Source organism: Chlorella variabilis (genome assembly GCF_000147415.1).
Source record: "Chlorella variabilis unplaced genomic scaffold CHLNCscaffold_4, whole genome shotgun sequence".
In the NCBI taxonomy this organism is placed as follows: domain Eukaryota; kingdom Viridiplantae; phylum Chlorophyta; class Trebouxiophyceae; order Chlorellales; family Chlorellaceae; genus Chlorella; species Chlorella variabilis.
The window spans coordinates 1,378,667-1,392,750 of record NW_005435084.1 but is presented as its reverse complement, the minus strand read 5'-3'; the positions used below and the strand labels follow the sequence as shown (position 1 = coordinate 1,392,750).

The window sequence follows — 14,084 nt, the reverse complement described above, 5'->3', positions numbered from 1 at the left end:
CGGCAGGAGGAGCATCGACCCACCTGCCGGCATCCATCGTGGCCCCGCCTGGCGTGCCTGGCTGCCGCTGGTCCCGCCTGCTGCCCCATCAACGCATGCCACTGCCCACCGAGAGCACTGCACTTGTGGACTGCTGCTTGCTGGCACCCTCTCATCCCCTCTCATTTCATGTCACTCCGACCTGCCTGCACACGGCCCTGTGGATCGGTGGCCAGCAGGCACCATAGCTCCCATCTTTGTCTACCCCTCTCCTTTGCTGCTGCCAAGTCTCTTCGCTCGCTCCTTCTTTTGACTGATTGTTTGCCACACCAAGTGAATCTGTAAGCAGCCACACATGCAAGCAGCAGCAACAGCACCCCTGGAGCATCCTTCGCCGTGCCGCGTCTTCCTCTATCCGCCTGGGGACTGCCTATTACAAGGTTCCTGTTGCTAGACTGAAGCTCTTTGCACCGAGTAAGATGCAGGCTGCAAGCCACGGCATAAGCCGGAGGCATGTGGTCTATGGGGACTGATCAAATGGTGTACCGGCCTGCGGGCATGCAGTCCAGCACATGCTGCGCTATGGGCCCCGCCGAGGCGGCAGGGTCCGTACCTTGCCCGGCAGGGGCAACCGGCATGGAGCGGAAAAATCGGTGTGCGTCAGTGGGGTGCAGCAGGCGGCACACATGCAAAGAGCAAAGCAAACAGGGGAGGGGGAGATTGACAGCACGGGGGCACACAGTTCCAGCAACACAGAACTCGGACACGGTGCATAGCGAGGGAGGCATTGCCCACCAGGCAGGTGGGCACACCCGGCCGCCTGGTGAACGTGAGAGCAGAGAGAGCAAAAGCGACAAGCTGGGGAGAAGCAGGAGCGGGGCGCCTGCTGCAGGAGGCCAGTCAAGAGGAAGAGAGAGACAAAATCAAAGCATTGTGTCTGTGTGTTTGTCCTATGCAGCTGCTCACGTGGCGCGGCTAGGGTGGCTGCCAACAGGCCAAATAAACAAGCAGCATGTGGGGAAAACTGTGGCGTGGATGCCTGCAGCCGGCAGCAGCGAGCCGCCATGGAAGGGAGCCAGCCATGCGTCAGCTGGCAGGCGGCCCGGCCAGCCACCATCGCCAGCTCTGGCAGCCGCAGCCTGCTCATGCGGCCCGATCGGTGCCACTCAGCCGCCACCTCAGCGCGTGGGCATCTCGTTGTACCTTGACTTGTCCTTGCCCTTGGCTGCCTTGGCCCGCGCCTTGGCGGCCTCGGCGGCCGCGGCCGCCGCTGCCGCCGACGCCGTCTTCTTGGCCGCCGCCGCTTTCTTCTTGGCCAGCGCCGCCTTCTTGGCCTTGATGGCCTCGGTGTCGATGCCGGCGCCCGCACTCTCCGCCTCCTCCTCATCAGCCGGCTGCGCCTGGAGGGGAGCAAGGGGTCAGGGGGACAGGGTGCACTGTGAGCTGACCGGGGATGCAGTTTTGGCAGGAAAGACAGGGGTTGGCAAGGCCACCCCCAGACCACGCACCTTGTTCTCCGCGCTGCTGTCGGCGCTGGTGGCGCCGCTGCCGTTGGCTGCCGCGGCGGTGCCGTTGGCCGCCCCGCCCGCCTGCGCCTTCTTGGCCTTGCGCTTGGCCGCCTTGCTGGAGGCGCCGCCACCGGCCGCCTCTGCCTCCGCCTCCGCCTTGGCATCCAGCCCCAGCTCTGCAAGCACCGCATCCAGATCCTCCAGCTCCTTCTTCTTCTGCTCCTGCAACACCACACGCACCAGGCGAGGCCGAGGAAGGCAGTCACGTGTGCAGTGTGCAATTCTGAGAGAGCGAGGTGGGCTAGCAGGAGGGTTGGGTGGGGAAGATGATGGAAGCTGGTTATATAGCAGGCAGTGCACAGCGACGCGGCAGCGACGCGGCCACCCTGCCGTGGCGGGCGCCCACCTTCTTGGACATCTGCGGCTGCAACTTGGCTGCGGCTGCGGCGGCGGCGGCATCTGGCTGTGGCGGCGCCGCCGCCTCCTCCTCCTCCTCCTCGCTCTCCTCCGCCTCATCATCGCTCTTGGGCAGCTCAATGCCCAGCTCCGCCTCCATGTCGACCTGATCCTCATCATCAGACTGTCAGGGAGGGGCAGCGGAAAACAGCGACTCGGTCGGTGGGACGCGATGGCCGGCAGAGAACCTCCACAGCAGCAGGCAACGTTTGCAGCTACAAAGTTCATGCACATACAGCCACAAGCTGCTGGCAAGCAGTGCATGCCGCTAAGAGTGCGCGGCACAGGCGGGAGCTGCTCCAAGGCGTCAGGGCAGGGGGAGGCGGCGGCCCGCTGCCCACCGCCGTCGGCCAACCCACCTCCTCCTCGCTCTCCGTCTCTGGCTGGGGCTCATCCTGCTGCTCTTGGAAGCCGTAGGAGGCAGCGTTGTAGCCGCCCTTGGCCTGCACAAGAATGATGGAAGCCACGAGTTGGGATGTGGGGCATTGCGCCATGCAGGCGGCTGCGATCGCCCAAAGAAGCCAGCAAGGCTGCCTGGCCTACCCACCTCGCTCCAGCCCTCGCCGTGAGCGGGGGCAGGCTCTCCCCAGTCCTCGTCCTCAGAGTCGGCCCAGTTGCTCAGCCCCGTGCCGCTCTTCGAGAATATGGCCGCCTCCAGCTCTGCGTGCTTGTCAGCACCCTCATCCTCCTTGGGGGGCTTCTTCTCCTTCTTGCTCTTGCTCTTGGCCAGAGCAGCAAAGATATTGCCGCTGCTCGACATGCTGGGACGCCTAGATCGGCAGGGGTGGGCTGAGGCGGCGAGCAGAGCGCAAGAACGGGGTTTGCGGCTGCGTCTGTGCTTGGGCAGTATGTGGGAGCTCTGCAACAGCGAGGCAGTGAACCGTGAAGAAGGACGGGGCAAAGGGTTGCTGCAATGGGCATGGTGGCGAGCGAAGCGCCATCCACTCTGAGCTGGAGCGCAGCACAGCATGATATGGCTGCCCCTCTTGTTTCCGGCGCTGTGGGCCTCACAAGAGTTACTGGGAATGATAAGGGGGACTGGGGGCAGCCGGCAGGGCTTGCGATGCGGAAGAGGGGAGAAGGCACCAACGGGCAGGCAGGCGGGCAGCGTCTCGCTGCGGCTCGCAGGCTCGCAGGGCACAGGCGCGCTCGTTTGGTAAAAGGAACAGATACACACACACACACAAAACAAAAATACGGGGTCTCAAACTCATTGTAACAATCACTCTCTGACAGTGCTCCCTCGGTTGGCTCCCGTCACTCTGCCTTGGGCGCGGCGGCCTTGCCCGCGCCCCGCTTGACCTGCGAGTAGGCAAACACGCCCGCCAGCGCGATGGCCGTGCCCACCAGGTTCTGCTGCGTGACGGGGTTGCGGAAGACGAGGATGGAGGAGGCGATGACCACCACCCGCTTCACGCTGTTGCCGATGGAGTGGGTGACGGGGGAGACGCGCTGCAGGATCATGTACGACACCTGCTGGTAGGCGTGGAAGCAGACGGCGGACAGCAGCGCGCGCTGGTACACCAACGCCGTGTCGGCCACGCCACGGGCGGCCATAGCGGCGGGCATGAAGACGGGTCCGTCCACCAGCAGGGCGATGGGTGCCAGCAGGAAGAAGGAGATGATGGTGATGGTGGAGAACAGGTTGATGTTGTCCAGGCTGCCCTTACCTTCAATGGCATGTGTTAAGCATGATCGGGGGGAGGATTTGGTGAGGCAAAGCATGAGATGTGCTTCGCAGGCACGGCACCCGGGAGAGCGGTAGGCTTGCCACCCAGGAGGGCGTTGCATGGAGCGAGGGGCTGCCGGAATGCAGCATTCTGGATGCACAAGGGCAGCAGCAGCATGCCGGCGGCGCCTCCTGCTCACCCTTGCCCATGAACTTCTTGCTCAGCACGTTGCGAGACTGGAAGGTCACGTTGCTGCCCATGGCTGCAGGCGGGGCCGCCGGGCACGCACGCAGGAAAGATTGGAAGGCGCCAGATGCAGAGGAACGCTGATGTCGGTGACAGGCTGGAGGGGGGTGTCCACATGGTGCGGGTGGCTGCCACCTGCACCAAATCTGCTTGCAAAGCTGCGCCTCGGCTCACCCGACAGGAAGCCCTTCCATGTGAAGGACAGCTCGGCTGTGGAGGCCAGCACCACGCCGCCGATGATGGGCAGCAGGGTCAGCACCACCGGCAGGCTGGGCTTGTCGCCGAGGAACAGCGCTGACAGAAGCACTGCAGCAGAGGAGGAGCGTGGTGGGAGTTGGGGGTTACGGGCGGGCAGCGGTGGTAAGCTCAAGTGTGAGAGGGGTGTGGATGATGCATCCGCACAGCAGGACAGCGGCTGCCTAGGAGCCCAGCTGGCGCCCCTCGTCCAGCTGCCCGCGCGCCCACCCACCCGAGAACATGGGTTCCAGCGCCTTGATGGTGTGCGTGAAGGAGACAGCCACAGCGCCCAGGCTGATGTTGGTCAGCGTGTTGCCCAGCGTGTGCACCACAGCCAGCGGGGAGACAGACACAGCCTGCGAGCAGGTGGGCGCGCGTGGCTGGTGCAAGGTTAGGGGCAGCGGAGCTGAGGTGCAGGGGCGGGATGGGCAGGGTGATGTGGTGGCGACCCGCCGGCAGTCGACGATTGGCAGCCGGCAACCAGATTCCTGCCCATCCTTTGCTGCCATCTCACATTCTCCACGAAGCTGCCCTCTGCCTTCTTGTGCAGGCGGGTGAGCCACATGGCGCACGCCAGCAGGCCGCCAACCAGGAACTGGAAGGCGGTGATGGTGACGGGGTAGGGGAAGCCCTTGAGCAGCTGCTTGTTGTAACTGCGGGGATGGATGGCGCATGAGTGCAGCGATGCGGAGGGGGTCAGCAATCGCCAGAATGCCAGAATGCCAGAATGCAGGTCGGTGGTTCGGTTGCGACAGCCGGTCCGAGTGTGATGGGTGCAGGCAGGGCTCACATGTTGAACTGGATGTTGAACAGGTACCAGAGGCCAAACAGGATGCCCAGAGTGAGCGTCTGCCCAATGCCGCCCTGCTCCTTTGGCTCCTCTGCTGCCGCTGCTGCCACGACTGCAGGCGGCCGGGAGGCGGCGGCGGGCACGCTGGTCAGTAAGCTCGCGGGCAGCGGCCATTGCCGTGCTTGTGGGCCCCCACCGCGTCCAACAGCTCACCTGATCCGCTCGCCGGGGCTGCCTGGGCCACAGTCAGCACGCTGCGGCGGCCAGGCAGGACCGATGGCGCCCTGCGGAGAGGCGCTGCTGGTCGCAGCTGTGCATGGCTATCAAGGAGTGGCTGCGGCAGCTTGGTTGCACCCACGGGGCGGGCTCTACACAGCACCGGCCGAACGCTGCCGCTGCATGCGCCCAAGGCTGCCGCTCTCTGGCTGGAGAGGCCCAAAGTTGCCGTCATGATGCTGGCAACTACGATCGCAAAGCGGCGGTGCGACGGGCCTGCCAAATTCTGTCCATCCATCCCGGCCAAGCTGGCAACCTCATCCTGCCGCCTGTCCATGGCTGTGTCTTTTGCGCCAGCTGCACGCATGCATGCGGCAATGCTGGATGGCCCTCATGCCAGTGGGAAGCGCAGAGTTGAGGTGTTGGCCTTCAGAAATGCAGCCGTTCTGTCACGCTGGGCTGCGCAAACACCCTGGTCAGCACAGCACACGCACAATGGGTCAGCCCTTTGCAGCGTTGCGCAATTCCAACCCTGCTTGATGCTGTCCTCCAACGTTTCACTCTCAAACAGCTGCTATCCAGAACCATCGTTGGAGCACTGCTGCCAAACACCAGCACGCGCGGGCACGCCCCAGGGACATGCCAGCAGCCGCATTCCGCGTACACGGATGCTGCAGCACTTGCAGCTAGCGGCAGCAAGCCCAATTGCCCTCCAATCCTCACTGTGCACCTGATCCTGCATCTGCCCGGTCCACACTGCAGCCGTCCAACCAGTCAACCCCCCAACAGCAGCTGGCAGCAATGTCGCCCCAGGGCAGTGGCGCCGGCTGCCAGCTGGACAAGCTCATCAAGCCAAAACAAATAGTCCCTGCTCATGCCTCCCCCCACTCCTGGCATCAATTCAATGCTGCCATTGAAGGCTAGGGACCTGTTAAAGTGCAGTGGCGGCACTAGTCGCGCACGCAGACAACAGGTGCGGCCAGCTGCGAGCTGCTGCTGGTCCGGAGGGCGCAGCTGCTGCAGCTCGTCATGACCGGGTGGGCACATCAAGCCGCTGCATGCCGGCCATGCGGCAATTGACGCCGGGCTGCTGAGCGCCTCCCATGCGGCGCCGCCGCTTCCATCCCCGTGGCTGCCGTCAAGCCTTGCGCGTTTACTGCGAGTTGGGGCCCTTCTTGCGGCCGAACCCAACGACCACGTTCACAAAGCGGCGGTTGTACTTGAGACGCTTCATGGCGCGGCCCTGCAGGCGAAGAGGCAGCCGCGGTGAGGTGCGGGCGGTCGTGCTCAGCGGCGCGCTTGAACAAACAGCTCATCACTCCTGGGCTGCTGTAAGCTCCCCATGCTGTTTTCATGTGAGCAGCCCCGCTTAGCACCAGGCAGACACTCAAGCCGCTGCGTGGTGGTTCACGCAGCAGCGCAGCCTGGCCAGGCAGGCCCAGCTGGCCGCCGCTCCTCCCCGCGCCGCGCACCTTGGGCTGCTTCTTCTTCTCCTGCTTTGGCACCTTGGGCGTCTGGCCGCGCACCTTACCAGCACGAGCAAGGGAGCCGTGCACCTTACCTGCATGGCAGGGCACACACAGTGAGGGGCGCGCATGGGCGTGGGGGCGGACCGGCGGGCGCAGCGGCGGGTGTCAGGGGCACAGGCACGCCACGATCGAGCTGCCTGCAGCGCCGCTGGGCCCAGCATGCTCCTGAGCGCCACTGCACGCTCGCCGGCCCACGCCTGCTGCCTCTACGCACCCATGGTTGCAAAGGTACTGGTCCACTCGTCGCCAAGAGAGGGCCAGGGAGGCGAGGGAGGCCGTCTTGACTGCCCCATGCAGCGCCACGGGGTCCCAGGCTCATGCACGCGTGGCCTCCCCAGCGGCCAGCTGAGTTCAAGCTCAGCCTCTGCATTGAATCCAGGCTCCCCGTTGACCGCCGCAGTCTGCCATCCAGCCCACCCCGCCTACCATCGCGACACTGTAGCTGCGTGCCAGCCAGACCCAACCCAGGGCGCTGCTTGGCGGTTGTAGGAGTATTCAAGGCACACATTGGCTTAATCTAGGCGCAGCGGGCCCCCAGCAGCACACATGGCGTTCAGGGGCCTGGTTGCGGGCTCCCTGCTCAGAAGGGTGGCCGCCAGTCTGTCCCCGCAGGTGTGTGGAGGCACCTGGTAGTCGCAGATGCCCGCCTGCTGCTTGCCAGCCACCTCTGCCGCCCGCCGCCGCTGCTGTCGCCGCCGCCTGGTGCCGACAGGCTCTTGACTGCCATCTGCACGCTGCTTGCAGGGGGTGGCAGCAGCTGGCTGCGGCGGCAGCGTGCTGGAATCTCTGCAGCAGCAGCACCCCAGCAGCGCACTGCCGGCATGCTTCACGCTGCTGCGGCACTTTGTGGCGGCCCCGCCGGCTGGCGCTGCGGCCGAGGCCGCGCTGGCCGAGGCGCCACCATCCCTGGAGGACCTGCTCCTTCCGGCCATCCCGCTGGAGCAGCAGGAGCGACAGGGGCTGTACCGCGACCTCATAGTGCCGCTGTATGACCTCAGCCGGCAGCCGGTGGGCACCGTCACGCTAGGGGGCGACATCTTTGATGTGCCCATCCGCCGCGACATCCTGCACCGCGTCGTGCGCTGGCAGCTGGCCAAGCGGCAGCAGGGTACGCACAAGACCAAGACGAGGTCCGAGGTGCGCGGCGGCGGGCGCAAGCCGCGGCCGCAGAAGGGCAGCGGGCGCTCGCGGCAAGGCACCATCCGAGCGCCGCAGTGGTGAGCATGGATGGAGGCTGAGGCTTGGTTGGGCAGCTAGGCAGGCACCTGCTGGGTGGTTCAGCAGGCGCGCCTCCTGCATGCACCCGCTTGCGGCTACCTGCTGGCGCCTGCCAGCCCACACCGCCCCAATGTGCCTTGTGAGCCCCACTCCCGCCATCAACCCTTTGGTGCCCCACGAGCCTGCTCACGCACCTCCCTTGCCCGGCCCGTCCCCCCCCACCACCTGTGGCTCAGGCGCGGTGGCGGCGTGGCGCATGGCCCCGTGCCGCGGTCACACGAGCACGACCTGCCCAAGCGCGTGCGGCGGCTGGGCCTGCAGTGCGCGCTGTCGGCCAAGGCCTGGGAGCGGCGCCTGCTGGTGGTGGACAGCCTGCAGCCGGCGGAGCCCAAGACGGTGGGGCGCAGCAGGCTGCCTGTGGATCGGCATTGCTTGGGCAGACGGATGGGGCTCGTCGCTGCTGCTGCCACACGGCAACTGGCAGCTCCCTGCCTGCTCAAGGCTTGATGCGGCGCTGCCCCGCCTCCCCCTGGCTGCCGCAGAAAGTGATGCTGGACAATGTCGATGCCTTGCTGGCGGATGCGCCCCGCCGCTCGGTGCTGCTCTGCGACAGCAGCAAGCTTGGGGAGGATGGCGGGTGGGTGGCGCGGCGGTGCCGGGCCGCCTGGGTTGCCATCCGCGGCTGTGGCAGCCATTGGCATCGCCTTGCGCCTTGCATGTGCATTTCCGGGGTTGGGATGCTGTAGCGGGAGTTGAGTTAGCAGAGGTGCACACGCCACCTGCGAGGGCAGTGCAGGCTGTTGACTGTCGCAAGGCTTGCCCTGTGTGTGCAGGGAGGTGCTGCGGCGCACGGCAGCCAACCTGCCCTGGGTGGACTGCATCCCGCAGCAGGGCCTTAACGTCTACTCCATCCTGCAGGTGGGGCTGGAGGGTGTCTTGGTGGTGCAGCTGCTCTTGAGTGTGGTGTTTCTCGCCTCTGCCGTGCTCCTTGTTGGCCACCATGTTCACCCTTTCCCTGCCTGTATGCTGCACACCTCCACGCCTGCAGCGCGACTACCTTGTGCTCACCAAACGTGCGGTGGACCTGCTGATGGAGCGGCTGCGGCGACCCATCAAGCCGTGTAGCCCCACGCCGTGACAGCGCTGCAGCCCGCGCCGACAACACTGGCGCTTCATTGCTGGCTGGCGTTCTGGCCAGCTTGCTTGCCCATCGACCTTGCATCTGTTTTTGACAGCACATTCACTCTGTAAGGAAAAACACACCCCCGGCAAGCACGAGCTGTTGACATGCAGCGGTCGGTCACCCAAGGGCAATTGGGGCGCGCGTGCCGTTTGCTCCCCAGATCTTGGAATGGCCACTCTGGGGCATCCTCATTCGTTCCTGGATGCGCACATCAGTAGTGCAAGTTTGAACCCTGTCCTGCGTCCGTACAGTCAGAGTCGCCGCGTCAAACCACCTCCCGCCCCTCCTGTCCCATTCCCTGCAATTTGAAGCCAGCATATCTCGCAGCCCTACTCTGACTGGCCTGGAGCCGAAGAGACCGACCGGCAAGTGAAATCTAATCTTTTTGCAGCTTTGGCCAGTGGTCCAGCCTTCCTGGTTCAGTGCTTACTTCCTGAGAACTCGCATGGAGGCGAGCCGCGCGGCGGCGTGCAGCTTGGCTGCTCTCACCGCGCTGCTCCCCCCGCCGCCCCGCCGCTCTCTGTAGGGCATCTCGTGGTGGCCTGCATCGTGTCACGCGGCGTGTGTGAGCACCGAGGCGGCAGCTGTCGGTGCCAGGGCCATCCACGGGGCTGTGGATCGGCAGGAGCATGACCTTTGTGGAGGTCATGGAGTCGCCACAGAAACCGGCGGCGGCGGTGCCGGGCGCGAGGACTCGCGCGACGCGGGTGCTGCTGGCTGTGGCCGCCCTGCTGCTGTGCGCGCCCATGGCGTGGCTGGTCACTGCCACCCTCACGGTCAAGCAGATGTCCTTGAGCCGGGTCCAGGTCCGGCTCAACTTTGCAGCCCTGATAGACTGGAGCACCGAGGGCCCGTCCATGTCTGCAGACTCCACATGCTCCCAGGTGAGAGAGCCCTGGTGTCTACTCTGCTGGCGCTCCCAAGTACTGCACCTGCTGTTGCTGCTGCCTTGGACCCGTGCTGCTGGATGCCTGCTGGGTGAAGCAGGCAGCCACAGCTGGGTGTGCTCGCCATGCGCGCTGCGCAACCCGCAAACTTGCCTGGCCACCCTTTGCGCCGCGCGCCCGCATGCAGGCCTTGGGAATACAGACCGTGGCGCTCATGTTCCTCACCACGGGGCCCATCCCGCATGAGCGCTCGTGGCGGCTGTGGCTAGACGGCGCAGCGGGCTGGCTGCCCTACCAGGGGCTGCCGGCAGCACAGGTTGGCATGGAGCAGGCACCACCCCACGGCCGGCGTGCATGGCGACCGCCTGCTTGCCCCTACAGCTCAGATTCGCGGTGCTGAGCGCCATTTGATTCCTGCCTGCCTGCTTGCCGCTGCGCAGGGAGCGGCGTGCAGCCCCACGCCACAGCGCTGGGACAAGCTGGTGTCGGCCTGCGCCAACAGCCAGCAGCAGCACCTGTACAAGCTGTATGTGCACGCCCTGCCCAACTTTACAGGCGAGACACCCTGCACTGCTCTGTTGGTGGCTGGGGCGTGGGTGATTGGGGTTGGAGATGGTCCGGTTTTGTGTGTGCGTGTGGCTGCTGGGGCTGTAGCCCAAGTGCGCGGCCCACCACCTCGGAAGAGATGTGCCCTGGCACCATGCCTCCTGGGCTTGGGAGCCATCCTCGCTCAAGTCGTCACCGGTTCCTGCCTCGTCCCCTGCTGAGCTGTGCTGTGCTGTTCGCTGCAGGGTACGACCCCGCCAGCATCTTCCACGGCCGCCTCATCCCGTACCGCGTGGTGACGGAGTGGGGGGACATGTCGCTGGTGGTGGCGGAGCGCCTGCTGCTCAAGGCTGCGCTGCAGGATCCAGCCAACTCCAGGTGGGCGGGGGCGGGGGCTGCTGCTGGCTTGGGGCAGTGCGGGGCAGGGCACAAGTGGCAACGCGCAGGGCTGGCCGGGCGGCCGGGCGCTGCCAGGTTGGGGAGCTGTGCAGAGCACACTTGCGAAGGATGCGAAGCATGCGGTCAAGGTGCCCTGGCCAGCACCCTGACCCGCTGCTTCCCATCCTTTATACCTCACCGTCCTCCACCCCTCACGCCTGCCGATTCCCCGCCCGCAGGTTCCTGCTGGTCAGCGACAGCGGCATGCCCCTGTACGACCCGCTCACCTTCTACCAGCAGCTCATGCACGAGGACAAGTCGCGGGTGAAGTCGTGCCGCGTGGGCTACCTGTCAGACTACCGCTGGCACCCAGTCATGGCGGTGAGGCGCCGTCGCAGCAGCAGCACAGCGCAGTGGAGCACAGCCGGCGGGGCCTACCGCCAGTGCGCCAGCTCCCACACAGCAGCAGAAGTGCAGCGTCCCAGAAGGATGCGCCCTTGCTGCACAGTGCAGCACAGCCGGCTTGCTGTGGTCCCTCACCCCGTCCCTCACGCTTCTGCCCCCGCGTGCAGCTCAAGGGCGTGCGGCGGTCGCAGTGGCGCAAGAGCAGCCAGTGGTTTGGCCTGACGCGGCAGCACGCTGAGCTGGTGGCAAACGACCAGCAGCTGTATGCTGTGTGAGTGCACGGGCATGTGGCGGCTGGGGCGTCTGCTGGCTGCGCATGGCCCGGCCCGCTTGGCTGCTTGGGTCTGCCTTGTCCGCGCTGAAGGGCAGGCGGTGGAGCGCAGGCGCCGACGCGCGCCCGCTGCTGCTGCCCACCGGTGTGGCACTCTTTCTAATCCTCCCCTGCCCTGCCTGCCACCGGCCCCTGCAGGTTCAACCGGTACTGCCGTGGCTGGGACCAGCGCAGGGATGTGGAGTGCTACCCAGGTGGGTGCCGCGCCGCTGCCTGCCTGCTGTTTGCACATGGGCCGCCCAGACCCAGCCCATGGTGCCAGGCCCGCCCGGGGGCCCTGCCCGTGCCTGGCCGCCCTTGTGCCTGCAAGACAAACAAGCACTCACGCATGCAAGCGAGTGACCAGCCCCGTTGCCTCCTTCCCTGCCTGCCCTGCAGATGAGCACTACATCCCCACCCTGCTGTCGGTGCGGGGCCTGGAGAATGAGACGTACTGCAAGGGATACGGCCTGGCAGCAACAAACTGGAGCTCGGGCGGCGCCCACCCACGCGCCTGGCGGTAGGAGCCGCTGCCGCGCGTCGCCATGTCGCCAGCCTGCGCCGTGCTGATCAGCTGTGCCTGCCGACAGACACACCCTGCCAGCCAGCCTCTGATAGCGCCGCCCTGCCTGCCGACGTGCAGGAGCCGCGAGATCAAACCCTGGCTGATGGAGAGCCTGCGCACGACGGGGCTCAGCTCGCGGCTCCTGCAGTGCAGCAACGCCAGCACCGTCATCAGAGGTAGGGAGGCCCTGCTGTGCTGCAGGGCTGCCGTGCGCTGCTTCCTGGCAGTGCCCTTGTGAAGTGCCGCCCTGCGGTCTTGCGTGGCAGCCGGACCCGCGCCTCCTCGCTGGGCTGATATGTGGCTGCCCGTCTGCTGCTGCTGCGCCTGCCTCGGAGACGTACGGTGCCCCTGCGCACCTGCTGCTTGCCGCAGATGCGCAGCAGATGTTCCTGCCCCTGCGCCCCGCCCTGGAGGCCGCCGAGCAGCAGGAGGCCTGCCAGCTGCTGCGGGGGGGCAGCAAGGAGCTGATAGACAAGTTTGAGCGCCCCATGCCCGGCGACTGCCCCCTCATAGGTCTGCTGCTGCCTGCCCTGCCGTTTCCCTTTGTGTTGCTGCGTCCTGCCGCCTGCCTCCCGTGCTGCTGGTGGTGGCGGGAGCTGCACTCCCTGTGCTGCGCTGCCCTTGCGCCGGTCACATGACAATGCTGCCGCTGTGCCCCTTGGCCCCTCCCTGCTGCTGCGCCTGCAGCCCGCAAGTTCCCAAAGTTCACTACGGTAGCAGTGCACTCGCTGCTCAAGCGCACCTGCCTGGGGGGCAGCCTGACCGGCAACTGCACCGGCATCAAGGCGGCGGCCGTGCTGCAGCCCCGCAGTGCGCCGGCGCAGGCACAGGCAGCGCAGGCGGCACAGGGCGCGCAAGCAGCGCAGACAGCGCAGGCGCAGGCAGCCCGTGCGGCAGAGAGGGCGCGGGCGGCGCAGGCAGCCCGGGCGCAGGTAGCGCAGGTGGCACGGGCAGCCCAGGAGGGGCAGCAGGCATCGCGGGCGCAGGCAGCTCGGGTGGCGCAGGGAGCGTTGGCGGCGCAGCGGCCGATACGGAACTGGCGTGCCTTGCTGCACCGGGCAGACACTGTACCTTGCCAGCTGTGCGGCCACCGAGCTCTCGCCTCCAACGGTGAGGATGTTTATGATAGCACTGAACACTTGAACATTGCAAACACAGGCCACGTCGTGTGATGCGGCCACCCTCCCTGCATTATTTGTATTGCAGTATGCCATATGCCCTTCTTTGTGTACCTGTCGATTCCTTTCATGCATCTTCCATCCTTCCCTAGCTGCACAATGTTACATGCAAAGCATGTGTTGCCCCCTGATGTGGCACCCTCCCGATTGGGCAACCCCCGCCCCCGCTCGCTCCTGGCAGCCCGCGCGGCGCTCCCCTCCCATACGTGAACTGACCCCATAGAGCCATGTTTGAGGGTTGAGCGGGGCGGAGCGGGGCTGCTTGCACACGTGATGGCATGCACGCTTCAACGCTCCCGCTGTCATCTCACCTCTCTAGCGTCAGAAATACAACTCTTACAAGCCAACCAACACGAACAGAGAGACCGAACAACAGAAATGAACAGGAAATATGAAGCCGCCACAGGCGGCAGCACCTTTCAGCGGAGACGGCAAAGCGTACAAGGCACACTTCTTCAATGGTTCTTGCAATTGCCACCCTTACCGGTTATACAGCCACAGTGCCGCCCACACCGCGCACCATTCTTCTTGCAGCTGCAGTTCCGGGTGCAGGCGCCGCGGCAGCCGCAGCGCACGGCTGCCTTGCCGCCGCCGGGCTGCGCCGCCATCGCCACATTGAGAGACACCACAGGCACTCCTCGCTGCGCCGTGCCGCTGAAGGTCAGCTCGCTGGCCAGGCTGGGTGGCACCTTAGATAGCCTGCTGGCCTGATGCATACCCTCCACCACTCCAGCTCCGCTCCGCAGCCGGTACATGGTCACGCCAAAGGGCCGCTTGATCTCC

General features: G+C 65.8%; 5 protein-coding genes across 5 annotated transcripts; 2 read left to right on the top strand and 3 right to left on the bottom strand.

Annotated features, from left to right (window-relative positions):
• Positions 1-1,157: 1,157 nt before the first annotated feature.
• Positions 1,158-2,703, bottom strand: CHLNCDRAFT_142206 (hypothetical protein; the record flags this gene model as incomplete). Its single annotated transcript, XM_005850056.1, has 5 exons — positions 1,158-1,379; positions 1,488-1,709; positions 1,894-2,067; positions 2,303-2,386; positions 2,491-2,703. The coding sequence occupies 5 exons, from the start codon at positions 2,701-2,703 to the stop codon at positions 1,158-1,160; spliced, it is 915 nt and encodes a 304-aa protein (XP_005850118.1).
• A 497-nt stretch (positions 2,704-3,200) lies between these two features.
• Positions 3,201-5,349, bottom strand: CHLNCDRAFT_34403 (hypothetical protein; the record flags this gene model as incomplete). The annotated part of the gene is made up of 7 exons (XM_005850055.1): positions 5,100-5,349; positions 4,887-4,998; positions 4,611-4,749; positions 4,329-4,452; positions 4,034-4,165; positions 3,813-3,875; positions 3,201-3,613 (listed from the first exon to the last, which is right to left on the bottom strand). Exons 1-7 carry the CDS (start codon positions 5,335-5,337, stop codon positions 3,201-3,203), a joined length of 1,221 nt encoding a protein of 406 aa, XP_005850117.1. The 5' UTR covers positions 5,338-5,349.
• A 906-nt stretch (positions 5,350-6,255) lies between these two features.
• On the bottom strand, positions 6,256-6,924 carry CHLNCDRAFT_142204 (hypothetical protein; the record flags this gene model as incomplete). The annotated part of the gene is made up of 3 exons (XM_005850054.1): positions 6,256-6,345; positions 6,575-6,663; positions 6,846-6,924. The coding sequence occupies 3 exons, from the start codon at positions 6,922-6,924 to the stop codon at positions 6,256-6,258; spliced, it is 258 nt and encodes an 85-aa protein (XP_005850116.1).
• A 253-nt stretch (positions 6,925-7,177) lies between these two features.
• On the top strand, positions 7,178-8,987 carry CHLNCDRAFT_142203 (hypothetical protein; the record flags this gene model as incomplete). The annotated part of the gene is made up of 6 exons (XM_005850299.1): positions 7,178-7,243; positions 7,376-7,848; positions 8,086-8,245; positions 8,392-8,486; positions 8,683-8,767; positions 8,898-8,987. The coding sequence occupies 6 exons, from the start codon at positions 7,178-7,180 to the stop codon at positions 8,985-8,987; spliced, it is 969 nt and encodes a 322-aa protein (XP_005850361.1).
• Positions 8,988-9,661: 674 nt separating this feature from the next.
• CHLNCDRAFT_142202 (hypothetical protein) lies at positions 9,662-13,295 on the top strand (the record flags this gene model as incomplete). The annotated part of the gene is made up of 11 exons (XM_005850298.1): positions 9,662-9,916; positions 10,107-10,235; positions 10,360-10,534; positions 10,711-10,843; positions 11,083-11,224; positions 11,416-11,519; positions 11,718-11,773; positions 11,958-12,078; positions 12,202-12,299; positions 12,496-12,636; positions 12,811-13,295. The coding sequence occupies 11 exons, from the start codon at positions 9,662-9,664 to the stop codon at positions 13,293-13,295; spliced, it is 1,839 nt and encodes a 612-aa protein (XP_005850360.1).
• Between the last annotated feature and the right edge of the window lie 789 nt (positions 13,296-14,084).